Source organism: Passer domesticus, chromosome 11, assembly GCF_036417665.1.
Source record: "Passer domesticus isolate bPasDom1 chromosome 11, bPasDom1.hap1, whole genome shotgun sequence".
Lineage (NCBI taxonomy): Eukaryota > Metazoa > Chordata > Aves > Passeriformes > Passeridae > Passer > Passer domesticus.
The window spans coordinates 18917098-18938027 of record NC_087484.1 but is presented as its reverse complement, the minus strand read 5'-3'; the positions used below and the strand labels follow the sequence as shown (position 1 = coordinate 18938027).

Sequence of the window (20930 nt, the reverse complement as noted above, 5' to 3'; positions counted from 1 at the left end):
GTGTATCACCCTGCACACCTTTCCTAGGGAAGGGTTGTTCGAGGATATAAGTCACCCCAAGTTCATGTGCAAGCCCATTCTGACCCACTGCATTTGGGCCAGCTGCACCCCAGGGGAGGAGACAAGTGATCAGCTTGGGGGAGGAAGGAGACACACGAGTGTTTTGGCGCTGGCTTGCTCAGCTACATTTTATCACACGGAAAAACCAGACAACAAGAAGTTCCCCTCAGTTCGCTGAGGCAGCCTGGCAGGGGCTGGGGGGCTCCAGCCGGTGCTTGTGGGCCCCAGGCCTGGCCCTGTACAACACTGGAGATCACTGAGATGGAGGCGTGCAGGGCTGGGTCTGAGGAAATAACACTGGATGCAGTTCAGTGGAAATGGCACAGCCTGTGCCTGGGTTCTGGAGTCCTATGGAATCGCAGCAGAGCAGGAGGGGCTGGAGCAATCCCAGGGCTCAGGGGTGAGTGATGGGACAGGGCACAGCAGCACGGAGCCCCTCTCCCTGAAGAAGTGCAGTGAGGAGCTGGCATCCTGGCTACGGTGAGCTGGTGAAACATCTGATGGGCAAGGGAGCATTTCTGTGCTGTGAGAAACATGCCAGGCAAGCCCTGTGCTGGACTGGGCTGGCTGCTGGGTTGCAGAGCTGGATGCTGTGAGATGTGGCGATTTCTCAGGTAATTTTAAGGAATTCCTAGAGCTGGAGCTCCTCTGGCGTTTGCACTGTGAATTTGTGGCCGTTGCAAGGTTTGGATCCTGAGCTGGAGGTTTGGTTGTCTCAGAAAGCTGACTGTGGGCTGCTGCTGGATGGACCTGGCTTGGGCTGTCCCCATTAAATCTGCTCCATGCAGCAGACTGGAGGCTGCAAGTCCTTCCTGGCCGAGCTCTGAGGCTGGGCAGTGACTGGTGACTGGGAACTGCTGGCTGGTATGAACTTCCCACAGGTGGCCAAGGCAGCACAGCCCTGCTGGCTGTTGTCACGTGCTAATGTGGTGGCACTGACCTGGGCCTGAGTGAAGAATGCCTTCTTCCCCCTTCACTGCTGTGGCTCCCACCACTTTGGTCCTCGGTGCTGGCTCTGGTCTGGCTGGCCCAAGGCTGTGGTGTCAGTAGGGTCAGCCTTGGAACCCACCTCAGCTGTGTTCAGCCTCAAACTGCACACACCACGTAGTCCAAAGAGCAGTTCCACAGCCTCCCTTCACAGCTTCCAAGCGTCCTGCTTTCTCCCCAGGTTCCTGCTGGCATGGCTGTGCTCCTCCTGTCCATACCCGTGGCCTCTTTGTGGCTCTGTTGGCAGCTGCTCTCTGTCCCCTCTCTGAGCACAACCGTGGCACAGCCAGAGTGTAAATCAGCACAGGCTACAATGCCTGGAAGACAATTCTTTGCCGTGTTACAGAAAGGTGCCAAAAAATTGATTTCCCTAATGGATGCTGGCCACAGCCAGGGCCCAGCTTGTGGCTGAGAGGCCCTCAGCCACGTGTGGGACTGTTGAACAAGGGATGGCTGCTGTGGATCTGTCCCCCACGCTGCACTCAGTGCTGAGCCCAGGGCTTCATGGGTTGCTCAGTGCCACAGCTGGAAGGAGTGATGAGCTGGCTCTGCTGGCCACAAGACTTGCATATATACACGGAGGTGAGCCTGTACAGGGAGGCTGGTGGGGTGGGTTACAAGCATGCAAGCAGCAGTTGCTGGGCCTCCCAGAGCACACAGGACAGCAGCTCCCAGCTAAGGTCACTCACCTGCTGTGTGGCAGCTGGGGCTGCTGCTGCTCCGGTGGTTCGTGTGGTGTGCCAGACGGCGCTGGCACAGCCACCCCTGCTCTGGCCTCAGCAGCAGGGCGTAGCAAAGACCACAAGTGCACAATCAACCAGGAAAGGACATGATGCTGGGGTTCTGCAGTGGCCCTGCAGAAGGAGGAAGGCTGTGGTAGAGGGGGCTGAGCCATGGCACAGTGTCCAGATGTGCTTCGAGGTTGTCAGGCAGGTGTGGGTTAGGGCTGGCAAGGCTGGGATGCTGCTGGAGAAAAGCTGAGTGTGGAGCACTGCAGAGCATTTGACTGGAAGCAGATCGAGGGTCTGCCTGTGAGAAGGAGCCCAGCAGCTTCACAGCAGGACTAGGGTGGTGGAGTTCCTGGGGCTCATCCCAGCCTGTTGTCAATAGCTCTGAGAGAGCTGAGACTGCTGCTTGACCTCAGTTCTGCTCCTGTGAGATGCTGGGTTCAGAGCACTCCAGACTTGGAAGGTAGCAAAGAGCTGTTAATGCTTAAACCAGGTGATATCAATTGCTCATGTTTGTGGCCACTGCCTTTCCCAAGCAGCCTGAGCCAGCCCAAGCCAGCACATGTGGCTCATCTGGCCAGCACCTGGTGGCCTTCAGGCAGTGTCCGTTGAGCTCGTGCTCTCTGGGGCTTTACAGAACACTTGGAAAAGGGTTATTTACAGTTTAAAGCACTGATCTCCTGGAAAGGACCAGTGCTTCTGGAGGGCCTAGCAATGACAGTCTGTTTGTTCATGGGTCTGTGTGCCTCGTCCAGTGCACCAGGTCCCCCATAGTGTCCCACAGCTGCCACCTCCTCCCAGCTGGCAGCCTCTGTCTTCTGCCTCTCTGAGGCACTCCAGATGCTTGGAGATGCCGGTGGTCATTGGCGGTTTCTGCTGCCCAGTTTTCTTCTCTGACTGTCATCTGACTTGTGCACCCGGAAACACTCCTTCAGGTTCTGGGCTCGGATTTTGGGGTTCAGGATCTCCTCCCCCATAGAACTGGGGAACCAGCCCCTCTCCTGGTCGTGAAGACGTTCCCCAAATATCCAGCCTGAGTACAGACAGAGACAGGCATAAGTGGGGAAGGACTGGCCCTTGCTCCTGCACTTGCTCCTAGTTGTGCTGGAAAGAGCCATTGGAGCTGGCAGAGCTTTCTGGAAGCTACTCAGAGGCCTGAGCAGACCCAGGTTGTCCATCCAGCAAGGAGGCCTTCCCATCTGAGCAGCATCATATGCGGACAGCTGGCTCAAGGGATGCCAGCAGAACACAGGCACTGCTGCCATCAAATGCCCTCTGCTGTCCCTGGAGCTACAGGAGTGCTCCCCAGCAGACATCCAATGTGACTGAGACCACTAGCTACAAGAGTACCCCGGAGAGCAGGATCACATGGCTGTGAGGCATCATGAAGGTAAGAATAACACTGGGTTATATCTGGAGTGGCTGTGCTAGCTCTACTATGGCCCACAGCTGGTGCTGGGAGGCTGTGTCAGTGCTGCCACAACTTAGGCAACCTGGGCTGGCTATTAGGAGAAGGCAGTAACTTCCTTCTCTGTCTGTGATGCTGATGCCAGAGCCTCTCCCTGGCGGGAGGGAGACACTCACAACTGCCTGCCTGCAGCAAGCCCATCCTTCCACAGGGACTCCCAGCCCACCCCCATCCCATCCCCATACCATCATCTGTCTTGTCCAGGATGTTGAGGACATCAGCCAGTTCTAAAGAGAGCTCATCAGGCTGCTGGGCCACGTACGGGTGGACACACTGGATCTGTGGGCAGTCTGCCAAGAAACAGGGCAAGAGTGAGGGACAGACTGGGATGGAGCCCCTTGAAGAACAGCACAGCTTGGGTGGCTGTAGCCCCATGAGCTCTGCACATGGTCCCTCTGATCTGGTAAGGGTCTCTGAGGAAGCCAGGGAGTGCCCCTGCCACAGGTACTGGGGAAGCAACTCTTGGGAAGGGAGCCAGGTTCATGTCACCACCACAGTGGTGCCAGCCATGAGCAGCCTGGATGGGAGGGAAAGTGCTGGTGCAGCCCAGCCCAGGTTGGAGGGGTTGAGGTCAGGGCCAGGCCCAGAGACAAGCAGGTACTGGTGGTGGAAAAGGAGGGCAGCCTGGGGAGAGGGCTCAGCTTTGGCATAGGTCCCAGATATGTGGCTGCACTGAGACCAGGCAGAATAAGGTGCCCTGGGGTAGGGGTGAAGAGTTCCCAGCTCCCATACTGTGTCTCTTACCAACAAGTCTGGATGTAAATGAAACAAATTTGGTTCTCCGGTTTGGGGCTAGTGAAATCATCCAGCGCTTCATTTCACTCCTGGATAGGGGAGACAAACCAAAGCTGTGAACATGCACGAGTTGTAAGGGCTCTAGTTCTTCTGCCCAGATAGTTCTGGACTTCATATTCCTCCTCCCAGCCTTTTCCTGCCTGCCCCTCCAGGGTCCTGGGTGCAGTGGTGATGCTGAGCCCCAGTGTTGCACACCCCAGTTGGGATGCCACATGTGACACAGTGCTCTGGGCCCTGCTGCACAGCTCTGGCTGTCCCCCAGAGGCAGCATGGTCCCTCTCGGGGAGGGTCCCTCTGTGAGCATTGTTGTCAAGAGCCAGCAGCAAGGTGGGGGGCCTAGCATTCTCTGAGAAGTAGCAAGAAAAGGCAGCTCGTGGCTGGGCTGGTCAACAGGAGCAGTTTTTCTGGGAGATAAGCAGTTACAGGAACCATTTATTCCCACAACTGCTGTGTAGGAACATTTAAAGGGCAGAGCTGACTAATTCCCTTGCAGAAGAGCACTGCAGCACACCAAAGGTACCACTTGCTTGGCAACAAGACCCATGTGAACAGCATGCTGCAAAACCTGGACCTGCAGTTGAGAGGGTGAAGATCTCACAAATGCTGGAGAAGTCCCAGGCTTGGCTCCCCTCAGGCTTCCCTCAGCCCCACGAGGAAATGGGGCAGTTCATTTGCACAGGCTCCAGCTCCTGCCTGGAGGACCAGCTGTGCTTCCATCTGCCAGAGAGCCAGAGTTTTCTACCTTCTCAGGTCATTTTAAAGCCTGAGCTTGACACACATGAAAAGCCATGGAGTGTCTTCAGGGAGGAGAGGGGCCTAAAAGGGCAAAGTGCTAAAGTGCTGGCAGGTTGATCTGTAGGGCTGGGAATACTTTATACTTTAGGTATGAAGAACAATGCCAAGGACCAGTGGAAACACCTGCAGGTCCCATCACATGCAAGACAAGGGCCTTGAGCACAGAGGAGCTATAACATGTAGAGGTCAAACCCAGAGTCTTGCCATGCCTGTGGCCCTGTCTGCATGCTGGCCCTGCACACAGATCCTTACAGAGCTTTACAGTGCCCAGATCCTCACAGCCTGCAAGGAGCCCACCCACACTCCAGTTCTATCGGTGGACCTGGTTGTGTCCAAATAAAGTGTTAGCTCCTGGCAGAGCCCACCCAGGGCATGAACTGCAAGTTGCCACTGAGCAGCATTGTTGCCTGATCCAAGAGCTGCAAGAGCTGTAGAAGAGATGCAGAAGTCTCTATTTGGCTCCCACTTGTCTCTTCTAAGTGTTTAGTTTTCCAGTCTGTGCCCAGTACTACCTCCATCATCCCTGCATCTCTGAAACAGCAGCCTTCAGCAGTTGCTGTGTCACATTTCAGTGCTCAAGACCTGTTGGCAAGCCATGTTCATGATCACATACCTGCTGTGGCCACCTAGAAGATGGGACAGGATGCAGAGCATGGACCTGCAAGTGCCTGCCCTGAGCTGAGCAAATCCTGGCCTGGTTTATCACTGCTGCACAGCCAAGCCTCACAGACGTCACACGTGCGCTTGCCCTGCATAGTGTGACTGACATCTCTATTTTCAGTGCAGCAGAGCTGCAGCCATATGTCTGGGGAGAAGGTGCAGCTTCACTGTACTGGAGGCTCATTGTCCTGATGCTGATGCTGTGGTGGTGGTGGTCAGGGTGCAACCCCGGGGCTGCTGTTCATTTAGGAATGTGGATGATGAACACCAGCCTGCTAACAGCAGACAACATCAGCCTGGGGATGTGCATTGTCTCCAGGAGCTGTTTAGCTGGTGGCTAGAAAATGTGGGCCTGGAAATGCCTGGGTCAGTGAGAAAGCCCTGCCCTGTGCTCCAAAACAATTAGGTCAGTGCTAGCACAGCTGAATCATTTGCCCAGCCTGAGCTTTTTGGAGCCTGAAGTGAAAAATCAGTGAGCCAGAAAATCTGTATCCAGGGAGACAAGGAGGCCCTGAGCTGCAGAAGGGCTGCACAAGATTAGCACTGGCTGTGGAGACATGGGGGAAGTAGCCTTTTCTCACACCTTCACCCACAAACAGGAGACACTTTGCTCCACAGGGCTGGTCAGGCATGGCCATGATTCTTGTGAGTCAGTGGAGCCACTGGACTGTGTGAGTGTATATCCTGCTTGGTTTTACTTTCTGAATATGCTGCAGTCTGTAAATCAGCTGGGGCCTGGTGCCTGGGCTGATTTCTGACCTCCCTGTCCCAGAACAGGGACTGCCTGTCTGTTCACCACCCCAGAGGTCTCAAATACACCATACAGCAGAGAAACCTGCCTGGATGACCAGTAGCTTTGGGGCTTTCAGCAGCCTCAGGGGAGTTATGCTGGGCAGAGAGATTGGTAGGGCCAGCTCAGCTGCAGCAGTGGGATCCCCCCCTGCCCATCCCTGGAAAGCCTGGACAGCTGTTGCCCATGAAGGCAGGATGTAGGGAGAGAGAGCACTGCTGAGGGATAGCAGGGTGGCTGGTACTCACTGGGATGATGCCTTCAGCATGTAGCTGGCCTCCCGGTCATCTGCGTTCTCTAGCAGCCTCAAGATGAAGACATTGGCCAAGCTCTGCCCCTGATCTTCTAACTCCTCTACCCGAAGAAGCCCTCGGGGAGCAGAGTCAAACACTTGGTACTTGTCCCTGGGAGAGGTTAGAGAGATTAGGAAAAACTGTGGTTATTGCAGGAGACTTAAGAGTTCAGCCACCCAGAACTGTACTGAGGACACAGAGCAGGAACTGCTGCATGGAAGGAAGAGAAAAGATGTCCTGCTGTGAGATGGGATGAGCGTGTGGCTATAAAAACCCACTGCAAAGCAAGGAACCCTCTCCAGGCTCTGCCCTGGGCAGCCCTCATGGCCTGGAACAAGTTGCTTGCTCTGTCTGAGCTCCCCATGTCCAAAACACAGATGGCGCTCCCTCAAAGGGGATTGTGAGGCTTAATTCATTCCTATTTATGAAGAGCCTCTGTGTTTTCTGGATACAAGTTGCCACAGAAGCAAAACATTTCCCAGTGTACAGACACTGCGGCGACACGTTCGTTAGGAACAGTGGAAGGGCAAGATGCTCCCTACCAGTGGGTCTAATTCATGCCACAAAGGGCGTGCTGTTCTCTGCTGCTGTGTTCCACCAGTGTCTGCTTGCACAAGACACAGTCCTCAACACAACAACATCCTCCTCAGGCAGGTTACACCATGTCAGATATAACTGCTGGCCTCAGGCCAAAATTTATACCCCTCCCTGCTACTCTAACTTTCTAGTCGGCTTTCTTAGCGTTTTAACTGACTAAATCTGAGCTGTTCTTCAGGAAGCAATGAATAAAAAATCCCTCCTTGACAGGAAGACAGGTCTCCAGGGTCAGCTCACCAGCCAATGTAATTCACTGCCACCCTGCAGAAACTGCTGGATGCATAGTCACTCTGCTGGCAGATCTGCCCTGGGATCCGTTTAACTCCTGTTGGCCATGAATTTTCAGCTGGAGAGAGCTGTGCCACCCATGAAGAGTCAGCTGTGCTCAAAGGTAAGGTGACTGCTGGAGGGAGTCATGGCATGTCAGGCCAAGGGATGTGCCTGTGCCTGAGGGACAGGATGGGGTCACAGCATCATAGGATGGATAAACCTGGGACAAAAGAACTAATGAAGTATCCTGTGTACTACCTGGATTTTGCACTCACCCCGGAATTTGCCGGCAAATCACCAGCAGATCATTGAAAAGGAACAGATAGATTTCTCTGAAGAGTTTCTTGGTGCGAAGTGTTCGTGATGTCTTTGGACCATTCATTTGCTGCAGTTCCCCCTGCTTCAGCAGCCAGCGGGAGTGAGAGATGATGGGTACAGACTAGAAGGGAGGAAAAGATAGCAAAGTTTAGGAAAGCAGCAAAACCCCATGGATTCAAGTGGTTATGATGCTGAAAGCCCCAAGAGATGCAGAAGGAAGGGTGGTGAGCTCCCATCACCACAACTTGCACTGCAGAGGCTGGAGCAGAGCTGCAAGAGAGGCCAGTGTGCTCTGCCATCCACACAGCCAGCACAGCGTGACAGAAGTTGGACAAGGGTACAGCAGGAGCCCGAGGATGGACAGATATTTTAAGGATGGCAATGCTAGAGTGCCAACTGCTGGAATGAAACAACAGCCTATGCCCTGATCTCTCTCTGACACATCCTGTCATCTGGGCTGAACTTTCCTAAACAGTAAGGCTGACTTTTAAAACAACAAATTTGGCCTTTTGGCTAAAAAAGCCCAAGGTTAAACAGGGTTCCTCTGGCTGGGTCTGTCCCTGTCAGGAGGAGATGCTGTCCATGCATCTACCACAACATTTCTGCTGAAATTTCAACACATATTGTGCTAAAACCAAGAAGCCCAGAACAAAGCACATCTTGTACTAGAAGAATACTACATTTCCAAATGACTGAAATATTGAAAAATACCTGTATAACTGTCACTCTTTCTACCTTCACTCCCAGTGCTTATCACATGCATGGTGGCACAATCTTTCTTTTCAACTCCCTGTACTCTTCTCCCCAGAAGAGCCCTACCTGTGCCAGTTCCCAAGGCAGATCTGCTCCAGAGATGAACCAGCTCCTGCCTGTCATTATGGCCTCAGCTTTACAAGAGGTGGAGCAACTGAGTGGCTTCCCTGATCTTCTACTGTCCTGTGGACTGTGGTCTAGCCCTGACACACTGGTAAAGTGCTCTATAAAATTTTTTTGTTTTGGTTGTTCATGTACATAAAAAGATTGCTCGGAAGTTAAATATGATCCTTACAGTTTATGAAGCAGACCTGAGAAAAATCTCTATAGCATTCAAGAAAAAAAATGACAACTTTGTACTCAGCATTGAAATTTCATGGTATGTATCAACTGAGATCTGATCAGACACCCCTAAATATTCCCTCAATGGAGCTGAAACAGATCAGCAGCAGGTATTTAGAGACTGTACACAAAGCATAAGTACAGGAAAGAATTTAAATTGTGGGACAGTCTTTGTTTGGGTATTTTTCATTTTTAAAGTATTTTGCTTTGTAGCTTTTATCTATCTTTAACATATTTTGTAGGTAAAATAGCAGCTGAAAACTGACCTGCATTTTGAAGAGAGGTAAGAGCCAGACCTGAGTGCTGCAGCAGGAGCACAGTGCACAGGAGAGGTGATGCCAAGTGTCCCACCTGTGTATGTGCACACCACACTGGCCTTGGTGCTGCCCAGCCTCTGCAGTGGGTGTGCACTGAGCACACAGAGGTGCTGTGACTGCAGCAGCCCCTTTGGAGGTTGTCTGCAAAGTGCAGACAGTGACACAAAACTGTCCAGCCTGTGCTTATACCTTGATCTTGAATTCTAGCTTCTTCTGGATGCTGATCATCTGCTCTGTTCGGCTCATCTTCCGGACACCTTCATTACATGCTTTCACCACCTGGGAAAAGAGAGCACAAAGGTTTGTCTCTGCTGGCCTTAAGCAGGTAAGTGATGATGAACAGCATGAAAAGGCCTGACCACAATCAGGTAAGTGCCCTGCTGTAACAGGAATTGACAAAGCCAAGCTCTTTTATCAGCACTGTGGGTGCATGAAAAAGAGAAGGGGAAAAAACGCCCCAAAACCTGAACAACCAAAAAGCTCCCAAACACCCAAAAGATGTTAAAGGTGGAAACTGACTGTCAGAGGACATATTAGGTGGCTACATTCAGTTACTGAACCAGACAGTATAAAACAGTGCTTCTGGTTGCACAGCAAAATGAACAGCTTGTTTTCCAGAATCTGACACATCATATATCTTTTTTTCCCTGTTTCCAACACTTGAAATAAGGTACATTTGCAGTATCATCTTCAAGGAGAGAATGAAGCCAAACATCTTCTTTACAAAAATGCAGATGCTGTAGTTCTGCCAAGCAGCACTAGATGCCAGGGCTATGAAATGTCCTAGGGAAAGAGACGTTCATCATACAGAGCCCAGCTGTGTTCTGAGTACAAACTTTTAACTGAAAAACCACAACCAACGTGCAAGCACTACGCTGTTACAGGGACCTTAACCTAGATGCCACTGCCTGTTTCATAAGGAGCAACTCTCTTGAGAACTGGCTGGGTAGAAAAATTACATCGGAGAACAAGTTCCACTTTGTGCTCTGTTTCTGCTACTCAAAATCTAACAGAATATCAGTAACTGAAACTGTGATCATCTCTTGCCTCTCAGAAGGAGAGAAAATAAACTTCCAGAAAAAGTAAGCATCAGATGGTCTCCGTTATGATGCCTGTACCTAGCTGGGTATGAGGTATCTCAGCTTAAACACTTACAGGTAAGTGTTTAACCATGCAAAAGAATTAACAAACTGATCCTGTGAGTCACTGATAATTGAACATAAACCCAGCATTTTTCCATCAGCAGCTATGGTCTACAGGAACAGTCTTCCTTAGGCTACTGACTAATGGAAAAATAATTGGCTACCAGATGTGTCAAGAGGGATTCTGCAAATACTAACTCAATGCAGAACATCCTTCATTGATAAAGTCCCTGTCTTTATCCCTAGTGATCTCCAAGCACACAATGTATACTGGTTCAGGGCAAATCCACGAGCCTGTTCTCTTCTAATGTTTCAGAGACTGCAGGCCCATCCTCAGGCTGATGTTCTAGCACAGTTTTCAACTTCAAATAATTGTGTTGAGCTGCAAGAGTCAGGAGATGTTCCAAGATTCTGATGGAGGAGGGTTGAAACATTGTCCCAGCCCATGTAGCTGCCAGCTATGTCTAGACCATTCAGATATGGCATTAACCTGTCAAACCATATCAGGAACAGCCCTGATGGGAAACCTCCCACTGCCTTCCTGGGGTTTGGTACACTTCAGTAACTGAACACCACACCTCCCTACCAGCTTCAGGGAAGAGGGCTAAAAGCTGGCTTGTGTACTTCATTAGGAAGCTGTTATTCTAGGTCAGAAGAAAAAGTGTGCTGTATTGGAGGAACCTGACACAGTTGTACTCTGCACCTAATCACATCTCTCAGTCAGATCCATCACCTTCAGGTGTCTGCGAAAACCATTTTGTGTTCTTGGAGACTCTAAAGGAAAACATTCTCTGCCCTTTCCTACAGCAGAAACATACATGTATTGTCAGCAAGGGATTCTCTGTCACTCACATCTAAGTGCAAGTAGACTAGTCCATCTTGCAGACTTTAGGGAAAAAAAAAAGCCTCTTGAAACACAGTGACAGAATTCAAAGAAGCCACTCCCAAACGGAATGTAGTCTGCAGGTGATTTTTTCAGGGGGATGTGTGTATGTGTGAAATGAGCATGATAGTTGAATCTTATTTGCCTTCCACTAACTTATTCAAACTTACTGTTTCCAGTTCTTTATGTGCATCCAGAGCAGTGGATTCCCTGTCAGATTTCTCTTCCACTTTCTTCAAAATATTCTGCAGGGGAGAAAAGGCTGTGTTAATGCTGATCCCAACGTAAGAGCACAGAAAGGTCTTTGCTAGCCTACAAATTACTTCTGGCCATCAGCCTAATTACAGCAAAGGTGACACAGTACAGTGACTCTCACCTCTTAGATCCTCTTTCTCGTTAAAACCTCTTCCCATCTGACCTTTTATCTAAGAGAAATATAACAGATAGATTCTTATTTTATAAAAATAATTTAATAAATAATTAGAGCTGGCACTACCAGATACTGTTATTGGTAATCCCAGTGGGATAAGACCATTTGGGACTGAGCTGTTTCCTAGAAGCATATTCTCCAGCAGTGTTTAGATAAGGTGGCAAAGCACTGGCTGACTGGTCCAAGCCATCATGGTGTAGCATCCCTATGTCATCCAGCTTCTCTGCATGTGTGTCTTACTATCTAACTGTCAGGCAGCTGGATTAATGGACTGTTGCTACCCCTTCTGGCAGCTCGACAGAGCTCCTCCTCAACTCTTTCAATCAGTAAAAGCTATCTGGCAAATTCAACACTAATTTAGGGATGGACTCTGAGTGACTGAAATATTTTTTCCATAGTTGTGAATGTCTGACTCTGTGGAAAGGCTTCATCCAGTTCTAAGGTCGATTGTGGCTGTATCTATTCACAGCTGCTGGAAAGGAAAATTCCACGAGTGATCCAGAAGTCCTTTGTGAGAGAGAGAAGAGCAAAACTCTACCTGCACCAGCAGCTTGAGTCGAGTGATTCTTTGAAATGGCAGAATCAGGAAGGAAGAAAAGGACAGGCCTTTGCACTTGGGATCCAGCTCCAGCTGTGAGATCACTTCCCGAAAGGCTGGTTTGTCCTGGCTGAGAGGAGAGATAGAGAAGCTGAGAACTTTGAGTGCTCCCCTGCCTGGGACTCTGGCATATGGCTGGTGACCCAAAAGCAGCTTGGTCCCAGAGACAGCATCTGCCTGGTCTCTCCCAATAGGAGAGAAGAGGGAAGGAGGGGACTGAATGTCTCTGGGTGTATTTTAGTTTAAATCTAAAACTATTTATAGTGTTGGGGGAGGGAAAAAATAGACTTCTAATGTACAAGCCACGGCAGTGTTCACATGTGTTCATATCTAGCTCAGCAGCATACACTGCGTGTGTAGGTGTATGTGAATGGGATATGTGTCCAAGTAAATGAGTCAGAGGCATAATTATATATTTTTACACAGTTGGAACTCTGTGATAAGGTGAAATTCACACAGTCATAAGAACAAGACAAGCCACAAAGTAGCTCAAGCTTCAATATTCCTTGCTGCTTAGCTAGAGGATGGAAATCATTATCTGGCCTGAGAAGGGCAGGGGCCATGCCTGGGCCTTCCGTGATGATGTCTGCAGGAGATGAGGGCACAGCTGGGCCACAGACACAGCTGTGCAGAGCAGAGCAGTTCCAGCTGCCACAGCAGCCAAAGCTTCCTGGCAGCCATGGACTGAACCCGAGCAAGGCTTGTGCTGCTGGAGTCCTGGCTAGTCCTGGAAACAGCATGGATGCAAAGAGGCTGCTAACTGTGCAAAACCTGTCTGCTCCATGTGTTCCTACAACATTTGAAAGAAGCCATTGGCAGCGTTCCTCCTTGCTGCAGCAGGTACCTGTCTGCCAGTGTGACTCACAGCAGAATGGAACTGCATGTGTCCAAGGAACAGTCCAATGGGGGAAACTGTGACACACCTCAGGCTTTGAGTTCAGCCAAGTGTTGCAAAATTCCTGTGCTAGCTGGGAGCCTGGGGAAGGGAGTCACTTCTTTTCAACTGTGCTTTATGTATCCCTGCAGACAAAAATGCTGCCCTCTGAATTCACATTTAGGAATACCTCATCTCCAACAGGTCCTTTTCAAGCTCAAGTAACCCAGCCTATTGCTGCTTTGCTTCTAAGTGTTTAGATAATGGCTGTAAGCAAATTCTTTCTGCAGCTGTATTGCTCACCTCTGACTGAAGGAAACCCTGTGGTACCCTCTTTTTGGAGAGAACAGCAGGCCAAGCTCAACAAAGGCCCCTTAAAATATTTTTTTCCTCAAAAGTTAGAGAGCAGAGAAATGAAAGGACTAAACATTGTTATGCTTGCCTGAACCAGCTGATGCTATAGGAGAAAATACACTGCAGCATGTGCAATGGGCTGTCCTGAAAGAATCCAGGACATTGTGACTAGAGAAAAATTGATTCTCCTCCTCTCAAAGACAAGCTTGTAGGGCACTCGTTGTTTTGAGCTTGTATCAGAGAATTCCTACTGGACCACAAGACTTGCAACACTTGAAAAGTACTACGAAAAAAATGTTGGATTATATCCTCAGGCCTAGATCTGTGTGTATAACAGGTAGAATGCGGAGAAAATAGCTTTGTTAAAACTTTTTTTTGCTCTTTTAAGAAAATCTTGTTGTTCTGAAAAAGAATAGTTATGAAATCGGGAAAAGTCAACTGCCTTGCTGAGAAGGTTGGGAAAAGCAGTGGCTGTTCTTCTCATCAGAGATCTATATTATGTTCTTGGCCTTCCATCTCTTGCCTCTACTTGCAGGTTAAAAATACGTGCATTACACAAGCATGTACAAGACCCTGCATGCACCATAAATATTTCTTGCAGTTGAGAAATGCTGGCTTTGAATTTACTTGCCATGTTACCTGTAGCAACCAATCCTTACTATAAAGCCTTTAACTGTGTTTTCTTTTTACAGATGCAGTGAGAAATCATGAAGTGGGAAACCCCATTTCTGTGCTGTCTAGCCCTTTCTCATAAATACCAAAATAACAGCTAAATCTGTGGCCTGTACAGTTTTGCAAAATGTGCAACAACAAGCACTACAACTCACAGAAGCTGCTTGTAGGTTCTCTCCTGGTAGGTCTGGTTGGAGACGTAGGTGATGTACACAGAGAAGTGATTAACTGTGTGCTGGTAGACAATATCACACACGTCTGAGATCACAATGTTCTCCTCCACTCGCTGCTCGAGGTCCAACAGGAAGCTAAATGACAAAGTCAGCACCCATATTAATTGTGACCTATCTGTTCCAGGCAATTCCCAGGAGAAGTCAGCTCCTCCATCCCTCTACAACTGCAGTTCCCTAAAGCTGCTGCTTTCAGTGCCATCCAGCAGCCAACTTACCGCTCGCTGACAGCCATGACATCCAGCACGTTGGAGAAGAGGATGTGTGCCTCAGACTGGTGTAAGATCTTTTTCAGACGTTCATTCTCCATGAAGTGAGACACCAGCAGATTCAGACTCTTGTAATAAGATGCTTCGGAAGTAACCAGCTCAAACATGGCCTGGGGGAAAATCCCAAAGAAGAAGTCAGCAGGTACCTTCTACTTCTACAGAGAGTCACACTGGGCATTAAGGAGAACATCTGTGCTGCACAGCCATGGACTTTGCACCCACCCTGCAGGCCCAGGCTGCAGGGAGAGGTAAGCCCACAATGCATTTGCCACATGTTACAGGAGACAGTGAGTTAATTGGGGAAGTTTTCTTCCCACAACCATCAGCCCTGACCTAGAGGAAATACAGCTGTTACTGTCCAAGTGAGACTCCCTGGTCAGCCCTGGCCATAGACTTTTCTGCCCCAATTCACAACGGAACAGGACAAGACACAGCAGTGCCTAACTACTACCAGAAATCATAAATAATCTCCAAATTTCAGCCTTTGCTTATCCTGTTAGAAGAGAAAACCCTGGAGCAAAGCCTGGTTTCCTCAGGCAAAGGATGTGGTCTGTGTAAGTGGAAAGGTAATTGATGGTTTCGTTCAGAGATAAAAATCAGTTTAATGAGATGTAAAGTCTTCTACCTACTGCAAGTGCTGCAGGGACATTCCACTTTTACCACTCAGAGATCCCTTACTCTCTGGGGGAGTATATGTTGTTTCTGTCCAGAGGTAGATACAAAAGGTGTTTATTTACACAACTACTGAATCCATTAGTTGAAGTAAGATTAACTGAAGATTCTCACAGAGGTTCAACACAATGAAAAGCTGTTAGAGCCTTCAGGCATTTCTTGATGAAGGGGTACCTTGGTTCCTTGTCCTGGGGCCCATGGCCCATGCTGCCATTACTAAGAGAGGCAGTTCAGTGAAAGTTTTGCTCCCTTGAGTCTAAAGCTGCTTCAATGCTCCCCTTGTTGCCACAGCTCCTCTGTTGCACCCTGCTGAGGGGGGAGCTGGCCAGGCAGTGTCAGTCCCTGAGCTCTGCTGGTTCTCAGCAGCTGCTGGGGCCCAGCTAAAGTCGAGGAGGTCATATGGAGCCACAGGTACATGCAGTGGTTTTTGTGATGTGTCCACAGAGAAATTTACTCTGAATTAGCTGGGGGTCTGTCTTGTGGCTTGGTTGTTGTCTGTTTTTTCTCTTTAAAGAAATTATTTGGAATTTTCCACTGATCAGTTTTTGGCCTTTTCCTGGAAATATCACTGTGCATCACATAAGAATTTGAGGTGGACACCTGGGTTGTGTCCCTGACACTGCTGCAGTCCAAGATCTGAGTGAATGGGCTCAGCAAAGAGGGACTGTTACTCAATCCAGAGCTGCTAAAATAGCAGTTAGTTGAAATGACATTTCAGTTCTTTGCAGGGTTGGCAGCCTAGGAAATGTTCCCAATGGGCACTTAAGTCCAACAAATGGTTTCCTGCACCAGAGGAGGAGATTGTGCCTGCACAGCCCCCAGAAGGAAGACAGAGCAAAGGGTGTCTGTACAGATTAACTTAGTCAGTGACCAAGGAACAGACAGTGTTTAAGATCTAAGAGGACACTGGATTTTTTTTTCAAGGCCAGATTCCTAATGAGAAAAGTGGAGGAGTATCAGCTCAGCTTCTCCCAGAAGCTTTACCCAGGCACTGGGTGAACCTGTGAGAGAACCTCTCTTTCTGCATGACTGGCTTAGTCCTATATGTAACTTTAACAGTTTTAACTGTATCTTTTTATTTGATAAATCAGAGAGGTGGAAATAGGCAAAAATATACAGGATGTGTTAGGATAGCCTGTCCCTTCCAGGTATCCTGGAGATTGACACCTCCAATCATTTTGCACTGCAGCTTTCCAGAGACTCCAATTCAGGATTTTTTTCTGCCAAGTTCTGACTGTAGAATTTGTGTTTGCTGTTTGCTATAGTGGAGAGTGCCAGACCTTCAAGGGGAGGTCCAGAATGCAGGCCATACTAAAGAAATAATGAAATCCATAGGGAATCCATATCTGTCTTGTTTGTTCCAATGGGGACAATAAAAAAACATTCACTTTCCATGACACTTTTCAAGCATCCACTACTCTTCCAGTCAAGTTTCTTGTTTTGATGCTTGAAAACCTTTTTTTTTAAATTTTATTCTTGCACTGATAAGCCGCTCAGTAATTTTCCATAATTGCCACTAATGAACACCAGATTTCTCTTCTTGTTCTAGTTTCTTTCACTTTGAAGATTATTTCAGATAACCAACTCTCTGACTGTTTAAGCCCTGCTCTGTCACAGCTATGGAGGTGTTCCCTTTCTCAGCTATGAAGCAGGGTGTTCATATTTCTTTCCATTTGTGTACCCTATGATCAAAATAATACTCTTGCTCCACCTTTCCTGGCTGAAGACATGCAAGCTTTTCTAGTCCCTGTGTTTACTACAGCTTTGAAGATAAAATGGGTCAGAAAATACAGTTTTGTCTTTAAGATGTTTACTCCAGAATTTCTGCTGTCCTGTACTTCAGGAAAACTTCTCCAAATCTCCTTTATGAAGCTGAAATTTTACATTTACTAAATTAAGCCCTCATGTACAGTTCACTCTCACAGTTCACATCCAACATGAATAGAGCTCCAGAATTGCAGGAGCAAGTAGTGCTTGCTTACAGCAAGGCTGAATTCAACATAATCTCTTCAATAGCTTCAGAGACTTCTCTAGCCCTCCTTGTTTTCTGACCTCGATTCTCCTCACAAAGCAAATTCTCCACTCCATCTCTTCAATGTTCAGCCAATTTCACAGCTTTCTGGTTTAGAGCAATTTTATAATCTCTTACTGTGCTAATCCCAGGACAAGCAGGAAGAAAATTTCAGTCTGATAAACTAACAGTGGACAAGGCACAGCACTTCTTTACGACTGCTCTGTCCCATTCTGCAACTTCTTTATTTCTCTGGTTATTTTAACAGAAATAAGAAAATTGACCACACTTAATATTGGGGTTTAGCAGCCCTGAGATTTTTTTCCCAAAAACACATACAGATAACAAATGTAACTTAACAGAATTACAAGTTCTGAAATCTATAATGCACACTTTTAAACAAAATATTTCTCCATAAAAATTCTTCATTTTGAAGCAAAAATAAAAATAAAAGCCTGTAATTTTTCAGATGCCAGATTGTGTTTGTACTGCTGGCACTTGGAAGCATTTTTTTGTGTTTTGCCAGGTAAACAGAACAAATCCAAATAACCAGTGCAGAAGAAGAACATGGAGAAACAACAAATCATTTCATTCACCTTCAGCTCTAACCCTGATACACTAACAGCCTGTGCTTGCTAGCCCAAACTACTGTATATAAACACCAGTCTTCTCCACTAAGGGTGTGAATAACACAGCCCTTGGGGTGCACGAGATGAACCTGTCCAGTGTGACAGTCAAGTTACAGCCCTAGCTGGGACTGGCACTGTGTGCACAAGGTGTTCATCAGTGTGGATTATGGAAGTGTAACTGAACTTAGGAGGGACTGCTTACACCCTGAGATGTTCTTCAGCACTTTGGGTACCATCCCATAAGCAGATATGCTGTCACACCCATCTCACCATCTCATCAGAAGCAATCCTGGTGCAGGAGTACAGCTGGACTTGTGGGATAGAGCCTTGGCAAGCCCACTCCTCATACCACAGTGCAAACCACACACTAAACAGGGTTTGCCCCCTCCACTGCTGGCTATAAATGCAGTGCTATGCAGTGACAAAGAACGCTCACACTCCCCATGATACCCAAAATAGCAACCAGTTGTAAATTGTGGTGGAACTGATGTTGTCATCACTTGTGACAGCTACCCCCACCTACTCCTTTCAGTATAGTCCTGTAAGTCACAGCACGTGGCTCTGAAATAGTGATGTCACTGCACTGCATAGCTAAATGCAAATATAGCTATCATTATTTTTTACTGTTTGCAATAGACTCCAAGTAACAACAATTAAATAGAAGGATGTTTATCAGTCTCTATCTCTTCTATTTCTCCTCTGTCAACATACTCAAAACCTTACAGTTAGTGGTTGAATTCTTCTAAGATTTCTAGTGTAAAGTTATGTGTCCTGATAGTTACTTTGGAAAAGGATTAATGTGCACTGGAACCAATCACTCTTTTGTAAAAACCTCCTAAATATCTCTCTTCCTTTGTAAATTGCTCCTAATACTGAATCAGAAAAGGGAAAAGAAGTTCCTTTTGCTACAGAAACATCCAGCGGCAGCAGCACACAGAACAATATCTGCAGTTTCACAATAAGCAGTGAGTGGTGCACTAACCAGTGCAAGTCAGAAATACTCAACAGGGCAAGGCTTGTCTGTGACTGCTGTGAAGCTTTTAGTTTTTAAATCTTGATAATTTGGCCTAATTTAATCTCCATTTTTTAAGCAGCAACACAGTTAAGAAATAGTCTTAATATTCTTCCATTACCTCCTGCAGCTTGATCTCATCGGGTTGGAGGATGCTGAGGACACCACTGCTCTGGACCTCAGGAAGATCCTGCCATAAGTTGAACCTGGAGTTGGAATTTCTCAGCAAATTAATTTGTGGTGGAGCTTTGTTCTCAGTTGTACTTGTGGGTTCTGCTTCAGATGGGGTTTCATCACTGGGTGAAGTCTCCTCGGGGTCTGTCTGTGAATCTTGCAATCGCCTGGTTTCAATCTCCTCGCGCGTAGATTTATCTCGATATTCCTGGTACAAGAGCCCTAGGAAGGAACAGAGCAGGTCTGAGAGGCTACAACTGCATGAGATAGTATAAAAGTATTGTGGGAAAGGACAATTGCTTTGTTTTAGTTCACCTCAGCAGAGGTGAGAGATGTCCCTTCCGTGCAGCGTGAAAAGCCTGTTATGGTATTCCTACTTCAGAATTGGAAACTATAAATGGAAGGCCATTTCTAAGTCTAAAGTGTTGTTAAAAATCTGCTCTCACAAAACATTTAGTAACACATTCAGATGAATCCATCACTCAGAAGACATAAAAGAACTGATCTGTCAGGCTTTTAAATGTCTTTTAAACCTTGATTATCTCTGTTATATTACTATGTTACAAGTTATATAGGTTGATGTCTATGTTTGAGTGTGTGTCTGGAAAAGTCATACTGCACACATGGAAATTACTTTAAAAGGAGCAATTTGAGGGCCACAAAAATCCTTAATGAGGAAACACTGAGCTGCTGTTACTGGCATTGAACAGGTGAAGCTTTGGGACAACTAGCTACAGTTACTAGGTTTGTTTTGGTATGGACTTCATGGTTAGCCTTGGACATGTTGCTTAATATCCTGCTGTTTTCCTTCTTAGTTTCTGTGATGCTTGAAGATACAAAATTAATATCCAAAAGGTACCTCTTTGCTACAGCACCAAGGAACAAGCTCTGAGTTCACACAATGGGGGAGCACATCAATGACACCAGGTGTCTTCCAAGTTTCAATTACTAACTTCAGGAGTAGACGAAATTGCACTGGATTTGCCTCCACTCCGATATCAACTGACAGCACGAACAAGGTAGGAATCCTGAAGTTCACTGCCAATCTTTAGAACATCCTTTGTCTCTCTAAGGGCTTTCAAACTGTCCCATTTTTCTTTCTGAACCAGCTGTAGGACCCAGAATTTTAATTGCTTGAATATAAAATGTAATTTAGAAGACATGTAAAGGCAGGAGAGCATGAGCACACTGAGTCATTTTCCTCCCTTAATGAAATTGAAGAAGCACAATTTACATTATCTCCCTTGGTTTATACTTGAATTGCAGTGTAACATGAATGAATAAAAGGAAAAGCCTTTGATGTTAAAAAAACCATGCTAAATAATTTATTTTGTCTGAATCATTAGGAGTTAAAATTTATCTGGTCACATGTATTCATGATATTTGATCTGAGATTCTCTGTGTAATAAGGTAAGAGACAATGGGATTAAAAGTTTGTCTAAGGTGGGCAGAAATGTAGATATTGCTGCCTATTAAATCTCTGGACCAGTTTCAATGAGGCTCTGTACCAGTCAGTGCTAAAACTATATAGGAAATAAGCTGGGGAAAGGCACAGGAATAAGCACAGCATTACTGCAGTCTGCGAGTGTGTCCTGTTATCTGTTCTTCCTGGAAAGATGTTCAACACCAGATTAAAATAGCAATAAGGGTAGCTGTGCCTAGGAAACCATACAGTCTTCTGCTAGCTTCCTACACAGTACTGAGCAGAGGAGACTTCCCCTGAAGTTTTGCATGCTGCTGCCACTTATGTAATTTCTCTCTGCGTCAACTAGGTTTATATGGCTTTCCTAAGCATTTCAGGCTGTTT

The 20930-nt window shown here is 47.3% G+C and overlaps 1 protein-coding gene across 7 annotated transcripts in view; it reads right to left on the bottom strand.

Moving 5' to 3' along the window:
• Window positions 1–161: 161 nt before the first annotated feature.
• NGEF (neuronal guanine nucleotide exchange factor) overlaps window positions 162–20930 on the bottom strand; it is a 37080-nt gene continuing 16311 nt past the window's right edge. For all 7 annotated transcript variants that reach the window (XM_064386131.1, XM_064386133.1, XM_064386132.1 and 4 more), the window contains 11 exons: window positions 19071–19345; window positions 14575–14735; window positions 14282–14434; window positions 12167–12296; window positions 11369–11443; window positions 9363–9452; window positions 7719–7882; window positions 6532–6687; window positions 3988–4067; window positions 3429–3533; window positions 162–2808 (listed from right to left, as the gene is read on the bottom strand). In XM_064386131.1, coding sequence (XP_064242201.1) covers window positions 2636–2808; window positions 3429–3533; window positions 3988–4067; window positions 6532–6687; window positions 7719–7882; window positions 9363–9452; window positions 11369–11443; window positions 12167–12296; window positions 14282–14434; window positions 14575–14735; window positions 19071–19345 — 1562 coding nt within the window. In that variant the 3' untranslated portion in view covers window positions 162–2635. The remainder of the gene's footprint in view (window positions 2809–3428; window positions 3534–3987; window positions 4068–6531; window positions 6688–7718; window positions 7883–9362; window positions 9453–11368; window positions 11444–12166; window positions 12297–14281; window positions 14435–14574; window positions 14736–19070; window positions 19346–20930) is intronic.